This window comes from Salvelinus alpinus, chromosome 2, assembly GCF_045679555.1.
Source record: "Salvelinus alpinus chromosome 2, SLU_Salpinus.1, whole genome shotgun sequence".
NCBI lineage: Eukaryota > Metazoa > Chordata > Actinopteri > Salmoniformes > Salmonidae > Salvelinus > Salvelinus alpinus.
The window spans coordinates 97,357,050-97,369,113 of record NC_092087.1 but is presented as its reverse complement, the minus strand read 5'-3'; the positions used below and the strand labels follow the sequence as shown (position 1 = coordinate 97,369,113).

At 48.9% G+C, this 12,064-nt stretch overlaps 1 protein-coding gene across 2 annotated transcripts in view; it reads right to left on the bottom strand.

Annotated features, from left to right (window-relative positions):
• Positions 1-12,064, bottom strand: part of LOC139568354 (proto-oncogene vav-like) — a 36,478-nt gene that overhangs the window by 16,294 nt on the left and 8,120 nt on the right. The window contains exons 3-8 of one of the 2 annotated variants that reach the window (XM_071390124.1): positions 11,913-12,029; positions 7,206-7,264; positions 5,021-5,086; positions 4,086-4,194; positions 3,618-3,719; positions 2,128-2,196 (exon numbers count right to left, since the gene is read on the bottom strand). In XM_071390124.1, coding sequence (XP_071246225.1) covers positions 2,128-2,196; positions 3,618-3,719; positions 4,086-4,194; positions 5,021-5,086; positions 7,206-7,264; positions 11,913-12,029 — 522 coding nt within the window. The remainder of the gene's footprint in view (positions 1-2,127; positions 2,197-3,617; positions 3,720-4,085; positions 4,195-5,020; positions 5,087-7,205; positions 7,265-11,912; positions 12,030-12,064) is intronic. The other variant, XM_071390125.1, reaches the window with a different exon arrangement.

Here is a 12,064-nt window from a genome sequence, read left to right as displayed (position 1 = left end):
GATCCTACAGAGAGGAGAGAGGGAGGGGCATTCAGGGTTAAGATAGAGGTCTGGATCTCCCCCAGCAGACTGCGATGGGTTACAGCCAGATCCTACAGAGAGGAGAGAGGGAGGGGCATTCAGGGTTAAGATAGAGGTCTGGATCTCCCCCAGCAGACTGCGATGGGTTACAGCCAGATCCTACAGAGAGGAGAGAGGGAGGGGCATTCAGGGTTAAGATAGAGGTCTGGATCTCCCCCAGCAGACTGCGATGGGTTACAGCCAGATCCTACAGAGAGGAGAGAGGGAGGGGCATTCAGGGTTAAGATAGAGGTCTGGATCTCCCCCAGCAGACTGCGATGGGTTACAGCCAGATCCTACAGAGAGGAGAGAGGGAGGGGCATTCAGGGTTAAGATAGAGGTCTGGATCTCCCCCAGCAGACTGCGATGGGTTACAGCCAGATCCTACAGAGAGGAGAGAGGGGGGGAGAGAGAGAGAGGGGGGGGAGAGAGAGAGGCATTCAGGGTTAAGATAGAGGTCTGGATCTCCCCCAGCAGACTGCGATGGGTTACAGCCAGATCCTACAGAGAGGAGAGAGGGAGGGGCATTCAGGGTTAAGATAGAGGTCTGGATCTCCCCCAGCAGACTGCGATGGGTTACAGCCAGATCCTACAGAGAGGAGAGAGGGAGGGGCATTCAGGGTTAAGATAGAGGTCTGGATCTCCCCCAGCAGACTGCGATGGGTTACAGCCAGATCCTACAGAGAGGAGAGAGGGAGGGGCATTCAGGGTTAAGATAGAGGTCTGGATCTCCCCCAGCAGACTGCGATGGGTTACAGCCAGATCCTACAGAGAGGAGAGAGGGAGGGGCATTCAGGGTTAAGATAGAGGTCTGGATCTCCCCCAGCAGACTGCGATGGGTTACAGCCAGATCCTACAGAGAGGAGAGAGGGAGGGGCATTCAGGGTTAAGATAGAGGTCTGGATCTCCCCCAGCAGACTGCGATGGGTTACAGCCAGATCCTACAGAGAGGAGAGAGGGAGGGGCATTCAGGGTTAAGATAGAGGTCTGGATCTCCCCCAGCAGACTGCGATGGGTTACAGCCAGATCCTACAGAGAGGAGAGAGGGAGGGGCATTCAGGGTTAAGATAGAGGTCTGGATCTCCCCCAGCAGACTGCGATGGGTTACAGCCAGATCCTACAGAGAGGAGAGAGGGAGGGGCATTCAGGGTTAAGATAGAGGTCTGGATCTCCCCCAGCAGACTGCGATGGGTTACAGCCAGATCCTACAGAGAGGAGAGAGGGAGGGGAGGAGAGAGACAGAGAGAGAGGGGGGGTAGAGAGAGAGAGAGAGGGGGGGAGAGAGAGAGGCATTCAGGGTTAAGATAGAGGTCTGGATCTCCCCCAGCAGACTGCGATGGGTTACAGCCAGATCCTACAGAGAGGAGAGAGGGAGGGGAGGAGGTAGAGAGAGAGACAGAGAGAGAGGTGGGGGGGGGGTAAGAGGGGGAGGAGGAGGGAAATGATGACTTCATATGTTGGGGGCTGTCTCACACACAGTTTACCCTGTACACACAACTATGGAGATAATGACTTCTCTCTACAGTCACTATACAAAACATTAGGAACACCTGTTCTTTCCATGACTGACCAGGTGAAGTTATGATCCCATATGGATGTTCAGTCAGTGTAGATGAAGGGGAGGAGACGGGTTAAAGAAGGATGTTTAAAGCCTTGAGACAGTTGAGACATGGATTGTGTATGTGTGTCATTCAGAGGGTGAATGGGCAAGACAAAAGATGTAAGTGCCTTTGAACGGGGTGTGGTAGTAGGTGACAGGCGCACCGGTTTGTGTCAAGAACTGCAACGCTGCTGGGTTTTTCACACTCAACAGTTTCCTGTGTGTATCAAGAATGGTCCACCACCCAAAGGACATGCAGCCAACTTGACACGACTGTGGGAAGCATTGGAGTCAATATGGACCAGCATCCCTGTGGAACACTTTCGACACCTTGCAGTGTCCATGCCGAACCAAGGCTGTTCTGAGGTCAAAGGGCAACTCTATATCATTAGAAAGGTGTTCTTAATGTTTGGTATGGTCAGTGTGTATACTAATACTATGTACAGGAGGAAGAAGAGATGCCATACCGCTGTGTTGATGAAGATACTCTCTATGTCGTGAGGCTGAAGGAACTTCTGGAGGGGCTTCATAAAGTGCTACGCGCACAGAGAGAGTTACAGTTAAGTTTGACAGCAGTGAGAGAGAGAGAGAGAGAGAGAGAGAGAGAGAGAGAGAGAGAGAGAGAGAGAGAGAGAGAGAGAGAGAGAGAGAGAGAGAGAGAGAGAGAGAGAGAGAGAGAGAGAGAGAGAATAAGAGAGCTAGAGAGAGACAGAGAGAAAGAGGGATAGAAGGAGAGAGCTAGAGAGAAAGAGAGAGGAGGGACAGAGAAAAGAGAGCTTGACAGAGCGAGAGAAAGAGAGAAGGAGGACATAGAGAAAGAGAGAAGGAGGGACAGAGAGAAAGAGAGAAGGAGGACATAGAGAAAGAGAGAAGGAGGGACAGAGAGAAAGAGAGAAGGAGGGACAGAGAGAAAGAGAGAAGGAGGGACAGAGAGAAAGAGAGAAGTGGGACAGAGAAAGAGAGGAGAGCTAGAGAGAGAGGGGGAGAGAGAAGGAGGGAGAGCGAAGGAGGGACAGAGAAGGAGGGACAGAGAGAGGGAGAGAAGGAGAGAGACAGAGGGAGAGAAGGAGAGACAGAGAGAAAGAGGGATAGAAGGAGAGAGAGAGAAGAAGAAAGCTAGAGAGGAGAGAGAGAAAGAGAGAAGGAGGGACAGAGAGAAAGAGAGGAGGGACAGAGAGAAAGAGAGAAGGAGCACAGAGAGAAAGAGAGAAGAGCAGAGAAAGAGAGGGACAGAGAGAAAGAGAGGAGGGACAGAAAGAAAGAGAGAAGGAGGGACAGAGAGAAAGAGAGAAGGAGGGACAGAGAGAAAGAGAGAAGGAGGACAGAGAAAGAGAGAAGGAGGGACAGAGAAAGAGAGAAGGAGGGACAGAGAGAAAGAGAGAAGGAGGACAGAGAAAGAGAGAAGGAGGACAGAGAGAAAGAGAGAAGGAGGGACAGAGACAAAGAGAGAAGGAGGACAGAGAGAAAGAGATAAGGAGGGACAGAGAGAAAGAGAGGAGGGACAGAGAGAAAGAGAGAAGGAGGGACAGAGAGATAGAGAGAAGGAGGGACAGAGAGAAAGAGAGAAGGAGGGACAGAGAATGAGAGAAGGAGGGACAGAGAGAAAGAGAGAAGGAGGACAGAGAGAAAGAGAGAAGGAGGACAGAGAGAAGGAGGGACAGAGAGAAAGAGAAAGAGAGAAGGGGGGACAGAGAGAAAGAGAGAAGGAGGGACAGAGAGAAAGAGAGAAGTGGGACAGAGAGAAAGAGAGAAGGAGGGACAGAGAAAGAGAGAAGGAGGACAGAGAGAAGAGAAGGGGACAGAGAGAAAGAGAGAAGGAGGACAGAGAGAAAGAGAGAAGGAGGACAGAGAGAAAGAGAGAAGGAGGGACAGAGAGAAAGAGAGAAGGAGGACAGAGAGAAAGAGAGAAGGAGGACAGAGAGAAAGAGAGAAGGAGGACAGAGAGAAAGAGTACTACCTGTAATATGGACTCCAGCGTGTCAGTGTATTTCTCCTCTGTCTGTCTGATCTCCTGTAGGCAGCATTCTCTCTTATCCACCTCCATCTTCTGCTGCTGCTGCTGTAAAGTAATACAACCACAATTACACAACCTTAACACAACCATAACAGAACCATAACACAACCATAACACAACCATAACACAACCATAACACAACCATAACACAACCTTAACACAACCTTAACACAACCATAACACAACCAAAACACAACCAAAACACAACCATAACACAACCAAAACACAACCATAACACTACCATAACACAACCATAACAAAACCATAACAGAACCAAAACACAACCATAACAGAACCAAAACACAACCATAAAATGACCATTCCCTAGTGTAGAAACAGCCCCCATCCTTTAAGTGTGAAAACAACGTAGCTGAGTTAACACATCTCTGGTAGTATTGAACGTTCTCTCACCGTCTCCGATGGCTCATCGGCCCTCATCAGGTCTTCATATATCTCATCCCCCTCATTCTCCTCATCCTCCACACAGTCATAAAGGTCATCATCCTCGTCCACTGTTTCACTGAGAGGGAGGGAGAGGGGAGGGAGAGAGAGAGAGAGGGGAGGGACAGAGAGGGGATAGGGGAGGGAGAGAGAGGGGAGGGAGAGAGAGGGGAGGGAGAGAGAGGAGGGAGAGAGAGGGGAGGGAGAGAGAGAGAAGGGAGAGAGAGGGGAGGGAGAGAGAGGAGGGAGAGAGAGAGAAGGGAGAGAGAGGGGAGAGAGAGGGGAGAGGAGAGAGAGAGAGGGGAGGGGAGAGAGAGAGGGGATAGGGGAGGGAGAGAGAGGGGATAGGGGAGGGAGAGAGATAGAGGGAGGAGAGAGAGGAGAGAGAGAGGAGAGGGAGAGAGAGGGGAGGGAGAGAGAGAGGAGAGAGGGAGAGAGAGGGGAGGAAGAGAGAGGGGAGAGAGAGGGGAGGGAGAGAGGGGATAGGGGAGGGAGATAGATAGAGGGAGGAGAGAGAGAGGAGAGAGAGGAGAGGGAGAGAAGGGAGAGAGGGGGGATGGAGAGAGAGAAGGGGGAGGGAGAGAAAGAGGGGAGGGAGGAGAGAGGAGAGGGAGGGGAGGGAGAGAGAGAGAGAAGGGGAGAGAGTGAGAGAGGAGAGAGAGGGGAGGGGAAGAGAGAGGGGAGGGAGAGAGAGGGGAGGGAGAGAGAGGGGAGGGAGAGAGAGGGAGGGAGAGAGAGGAGAGGAAGGGACGATAACATTTGTCATTATGATTCAACACACACACACACACACACACACACACACACACACACACACACACACACACACACACACACACACACACACACACACACACACACACACACACACACACACACACACACACACACACACAGTATCTTACTCAATCTGGTCAGAGAGGCCGCTGTAGATATCATCATCAGCAATACAGCCATCTATTGGGAAAGATCTGGAGAGAGAGAGAGAGAGAGAGAGAGAGAGAGAGAGAGAGAGAGAGAGAGAGAGAGAGAGAGAGAGAGAGAGAGAGAGAGAGAGAGAGAGAGAGAGAGAGAGAGAGGAGAGGTGGGGAGAGATGGGGGAGGTGGGGAGAGAGAGAGATGGGGGAGGTGGGGAGAGAGAGAGATGGGGAAGGTGGGGAGAGAGAGAGATGGGGGAGGTGAGGAGAGAGAGATGGGGGAGGTGGGGAGAGAGAGAGATGGGGGAGGTGGGGAGAGATGGGGGAGGTGGGGAGAGAGAGATGGGGAGGTGGGGAGAGAGAGAGATGGGGGAGGTGGGGAGAGAGAGGGATGGGGAAGGTGGGGAGAGAGAGAGATGGGGGAGGTGAGGAGAGAGAGAGATGGGGGAGGTGGGGAGAGAGAGAGAGATGGGGAGGTGGGGAGAGAGAGAGATGGGGGAGGTGAGGAGAGAGAGAGAGATGGGGGAGGTGAGGAGAGAGAGAGATGGGGGAGGTGGGGAGAGAGAGAGATGGGGGAGGTGAGGAGAGAGAGATGGGGGAGGTGGGGAGAGATGGGGGAGGTGGGAAGAGAGAGAGAGATGGGGGAGGTGGGGAGAGAGAGAGATGGGGGAGGTGAGGCGAGAGAGAGAGAGATGGGGGAGGTGGGGAGAGAGAGAGATGGGGGAGGTGAGGCGAGAGAGAGAGATGGGGGAGGTGGGGAGAGAGAGAGATGGGGGAGGTGAGGAGAGAGAGAGAGATGGGGGAGAGAGAGAGATGGGGGAGGTGGGGAGAGAGAGAGAGATGGGGGAGGTGGGGAGAGAGAGGGGAGAGATGGGGGAGGTGGGGAGAGAGAGAGATGGGGGAGGTGGGGAGAGAGAGAGATGGGGGAGTTGGGGAGAGAGAGAGAGAGAGATGGGGGAGAGATGGGGGAGGTGAGGAGAGAGAGAGATGGGGGAGAGATGGGGGAGGTGAGGAGAGAGAGAAGACATAAAGATAGTGTTTTACTTTCCAATAAAGAAGAAATTAGAATGTTTGAGTTTATAGAGTTACTTACTGGAAACCCTTCTGGGTGGAGATGGGTGAGTTTATAGAGTTACTTACTGGAAACCCTTCTGGGTGGAGATGGGTGAGTTTATAGAGTTACTTACTGGAAACCCTTCTGGGTGGAGATGGGTGAGTTTATAGAGTTACTTACTGGAAACCCTTCTGGGTGGAGATGGGTGAGTTTATAGAGTTACTTACTGGAAACCCTTCTGGGTGGAGATGGGTGAGTTTATAGAGTTACTTACTGGAAACCCTTCTGGGTGGAGATGGGTGAGTTTATAGAGTTACTTACTGGAAACCCTTCTGGGTGGAGATGGGTGAGTTTATAGAGTTACTTACTGGAAACCCTTCTGGGTGGAGATGGGTGAGTTTATAGAGTTACTTACTGGAAACCCTTCTGGGTGGAGATGGGTGAGTTTATAGAGTTACTTACTGGAAACCCTTCTGGGTGGAGATGGGTGAGTTTATAGAGTTACTTACTGGAAACCCTTCTGGATGGAGATGGGTGAGTTTATAGAGTTACTTACTGGAAACCCTTCTGGATGGAGATGGGTGAGTTTATAGAGTTACTTACTGGAAACCCTTCTGGATGGAGATGGGTGAGTTATAGAGTTACTTACTGGAAACCCTTCTGGGTGGAGATGGGTGAGTTTATAGAGTTACTTACTGGAAACCCTTCTGGGTGGAGATGGGTGAGTTTATAGAGTTACTTACTGGAAACCCTTCTGGATGGAGATGGGTGAGTTTATAGAGTTACTTACTGGAAACCCTTCTGGGTGGAGATGGGTGAGTTTATAGAGTTACTTACTGGAAACCCTTCTGGGTGGAGATGGGTGAGTTTATAGAGTTACTTACTGGAAACCCTTCTGGGTGGAGATGGGTGAGTTTATAGAGTTACTTACTGGAAACCCTTCTGGATGGAGATGGGTGAGTTTATAGAGTTACTTACTGGAAACCCTTCTGGGTGGAGATTGGTGAGTTTATAGAGTTACTTACTGGAAACCCTTCTGGATGGAGATGGGTGAGTTTATAGAGTTACTTACTGGAAACCCTTCTGGGTGGAGATGGGTGAGTTTATAGAGTTACTTACTGGAAACCCTTCTGGATGGAGATGGTTGAGTGGGACAGAATGGACAAGGTATCTATCACCTGAAACACAGACATACAGGGACATGGGATGACATAGAGAGACATGGCATGACATAGAGAGACATGGCATGACATAGAAAGACATGGCATGACATAGAAAGATATAGAGAGACTTAGATAAATATGCTAGATATTTAATTGCTGTCGTTTTGCTGGTGGTGAGGTGTTTAGCAGACAGAAAACGGAACCTATTTATGACAGGAGACAGAAGACGGACACGAGAGGGACAATAACGGAACCTATTTATGACAGGAGACAGAAGACGGACACGAGAGGAGACAGAAGACGGACGGACACGAGAGGGACAATATATTGGAATGCTTCTATTGCTCCCTCTCAGTCTTACAGTGTTGACTCAGCAACTGGATGGAGAGAGAGAGACAGAAGTGAGAGTGAGTGAGAGAGAGAGAAACTACAGCGTCTTGAAGAAGTGAGAGTACGTGAGTGAGTGATTGAGAGAGTGATTGAGAGAGTGAGTGAGAGAGTGAGAGAGAGAGAGAGAGTGAGAGAGAGAAGTGAAACCCGAAGTAGAAGAGAAGGAAGAGAGCAGACCAACTAACTGCTGAGAGAGAAGACTGGTACTGTATGGACACTACATGACCATAAGTATGTGGACACCCCTTGACTGTGTTGTTTAAAGACTGGTACTGTATGGACACTACATGACCATAAGTATGTGGACACCCCTTGACTGTGTTGTTTAAAGACTGGTACTGTATGGACACTACATGGCCATAAGTATGTGGACACCCCTTGACTGTGTTGTTTAAAGGTTGTGGTTGTGTTCTGGGCTGCGTTATGACTGTGTTAGGGTCGCAAAGAGAAACAAGACTTGTTCCTGTAACTGGGTTGGCTTATGGTAACCGTAGTGACACATTGACAGGAAGCCGCAGACTGTGAGGCGGCAGAATAAAACGAAAGAATACTGCTGTAACCCCCATGTCAAAGACGACACACACACACACACACACACACACACACACACACACACACACACACACACACACACACACACACACACACACACACACACACACACACACACACACACACACACACACACACACACACACAGCACGATCAAACCTGCTACAGCAGGGGGAACTCCCTTCAGGCTAAACACATCCCCACCCCGGCTCTTGGCCGTCCCGCCCCGACAGCCCCCACCCTCCTAAATAAAACGTCTTTTCCAACTCGACTGTGAAACAGTGCATCTAGAAAGTATTCAGACCCCTTCACCTTTTCCACATTCTGTAACGTTACAGCCTTATTCTAAAATGGATTAAATAACATTTAAAAACATTCTGTAACGTTACAGCTTTATACTAGAATGGATTAAATAACATTTTTTTTAAATCCTCATCAATCTACACACAATACCCCATACTGACAAAGTGAAAAACTGATTTAATCCGTAGAGCTCAGAGACAGGATTGTGTCGAGTCACAGATCTGAGGAAGTGTACCAAAAAAATTCTGGAGCATTGAAGGTCCCCAATAACACAGTGGCCTCTATCATTGTTAAATGGAAGAAGCTGGCCGCCCGGCCAAACTGAGCAATCAGGGGAGAAGGGTCTTGGTCAGAGAGGTGACCAAGAACCTGATGGTCACTCTGACAGAGCTCTAGAGTTCCTCTGTGGAGATGGGAGAACCTTCCAGAAGGACAACCATCTCTGCAGCACTCCACCAATCAGGCCTTTATGGTAGAGTGGCCAGACGGAAGCCACTCCTCAGTAAAAGGCACATGACAGCCCGCTTGGAGTTTGTCAAAAGGCACCTATAAACTCTCTTATCATGAGAAACAAGATTCTCTGGTCCGATGAAACCAAGATTGAATGCCACACGTCACGTTTGGAGGAAACCTGGCATCATCCCTACGGTGAAGCATGGTGGTGGCAGCATCATGCTGTGGGGATGTTTTTCAGAGGGAGGGACTGGGAGACAAGTCAGGATCGAGGGAAAGATGAACGGAGCAAAGTACAGAGAGATCCTTGATGAAAACCTGCTCCAGAGCGCTCAGGACCTCAAACTGGGGTGAAGGTTCACCTTCCAACAGGACAATGACCCTAAGCACACAGCCAAGACAACGCAGAAGTGGCTTTGGGACAAGATTCATTCTGAATGTCCTTGAATGGCCCAGCCAGAGCCTGGACTTGAACCTGATCTAACATCTCTGGAGAGATCTGAAAATAGCTTTGCATCCAACCTGACAGAGCTTGAGAGGATCTGCAGAGAAGAATGGGAGAAACACCCCAAATACAGGTGTGCCAAGCTTGTAGCGTCATACCCCCAAGAAGACTTGAGGCTGTAATCGTTACCAAAGATGCTTCAACAAAGCATTGAGTAAAGGGTCTGAATACTTATGTAAATGTGATATTTCAGTTTTATTTATTTTTTATACATTTGCAAAAGTTTCTAAAAACCTGTTTTTGCTTTGTCATTATGGAGTGTTGTGATGTCATTATGGAGTATTGTGATGTTATTATGGAGTATTGTGATGTCATTATGGAGTATTGTGATGTCATTATGGAGTATTGTGATGTCATTATGGAGTATTGTGTGTAGATTGATGAGGGAAAAAAACGATTTATTCCATTTTAGAATAAGGCCGTAACGTAACGGAAAAAGTCAAAGGGTCTGAATATTTTCAGAATGTACTGTATGTGGTCGTCCCACCTAGCTACCTTAAGATGAATGTACTGTATGTGGTTGTCCCACCTAGCTACCTTAAGATGAATGTACTCTGTGTTGTCCCACCTAGCTACCTTAAGATGAATGTACTGTGTGTGTGTTGTCCCATCTAGCTACCTGAAGATGAATGTACTGTGTGTGTTGTCCCACCTAGCTACCTGAAGATGAATGTACTGTGTGTGTTGTCCCACCTAGCTACCTGAAGATGAATGTACTGTGTGTGTTGTCCCACCTAGCTACCTGAAGATGAATGTACTGTGTGTGTTGTCCCACCTAGCTACCTTAAGATGAATGTACCGTGTGTGTTGTCCCACCTAGCTACCTGAAGATGAATGTACTGTGTGTGTCGTCCCACCTAGCTACCTGAAGATGAATGTACTGTGTGTGGTCGTCCCACCTAGCTACCTTAAGATGAATGTACTGTGTGTGTTGTCCCACCTAGCTACCTTAAGATGAATGTACTGTGTGTTGTCCCACCTAGCTACCTGAAGATGAATGTACTGTGTGTTGTCCCACCTAGCTACCTGAAGATGAATGTACTGTGTGTGGTCGTCCCACCTAGCTACCTTAAGATGAATGTACTGTGTGTGTTGTCCCACCTAGCTACCTTAAGATGAATGTACTGTGTGTTGTCTCACCTAGCTACCTTAAGATGAATGTACTGTGTGTTGTCCCACCTAGCTACCTTAAGATGAATGTACCGTGTGTGTTGTCCCACCTAGCTACCTTAAGATGAATGTACTGTGTGTTGTCCCATCTAGCTACCTTAAGATGAATGTACTGTGTGTTGTCCCATCTAGCTACCTTAAGATGAATGTACTGTGTGTTGTCCCACCTAGCTACCTGAAGATGAATGTACTGTGTGTGTTGTCCCACCTAGCTACCTGAAGATGAATGTACTGTGTGTGTCGTCCCACCTAGCTACCTTAAGATGAATGTACTGTGTGTTGTCCCACCTAGCTACCTGAAGATGAATGTACTGTGTGTTGTCACACCTAGCTACCTTAAGATGAATGTACAGTGTGTGTTGTCCCACCTAGCTACCTGAAGATGAATGTACTGTGTGTGGTCGTCCCACCTAGCTACCTTAAGATGAATGTACTGTGTGTGTTGTCCCACCTAGCTACCTGAAGATGAATGTACTGTGTGTGTCGTCCCACCTAGCTACCTGAAGATGAATGTACTGTGTGTGTCGTCCCATCTAGCTACCTTAAGATGAATGTACTGTGTGTGTTGTCCCACCTAGCTACCTTAAGATGAATGTACTGTGTGTGTCGTCCCACCTAGCTACCTGAAGATGAATGTACTGTGTGTGTTGTCCCACCTAGCTACCTGAAGATGAATGTACTGTGTGTTGTCCCATCTAGCTACCTTAAGATGAATGAACTGTGTGTGTTGTCCCACCTAGCTACCTGAAGATGAATGTACTGTGTGTGTCGTCCCACCTAGCTACCTGAAGATGAATGTACTGTGTGTGTCGTCCCATCTAGCTACCTTAAGATGAATGTACTGTGTGTGTTGTCCCACCTAGCTACCTTAAGATGAATGTACTGTGTGTGTCGTCCCACCTAGCTACCTGAAGATGAATGTACTGTGTGTGTCGTCCCATCTAGCTACCTTAAGATGAATGTACTGTGTGTGTGTTGTCCCACCTAGCTGCCTTAAGATGAATGTACTGTAACTGTAAGTCACTCTGGATAAGACCGTCTGCTAAATGACTGAAATGTACATGTAAAACGAGAGAGAGAGAGAACAAGAGAGAGTTCAGATGAGGTGAGGTGATGTCACACACACACACACACACACACACACACACACACACACACACACACACACACACACACACACACACACACACACACACACACACACACACACACACACACACACACACACACACACACACACACACACACACACACACACACACACACACACACACACACACACACACACACCTTGCCGAAGTCTCTGACATCAAACAGGTCGAAGGCTTCAAACAGTTCCGTCTTCCTCAGGTGAAACTTCTCCTGACACACCCCCAGGAACGTACGGATGTTCTTCAGACACAGGAACTACAGGGAGCCAATCAGAACAGGTTATGTCAGAC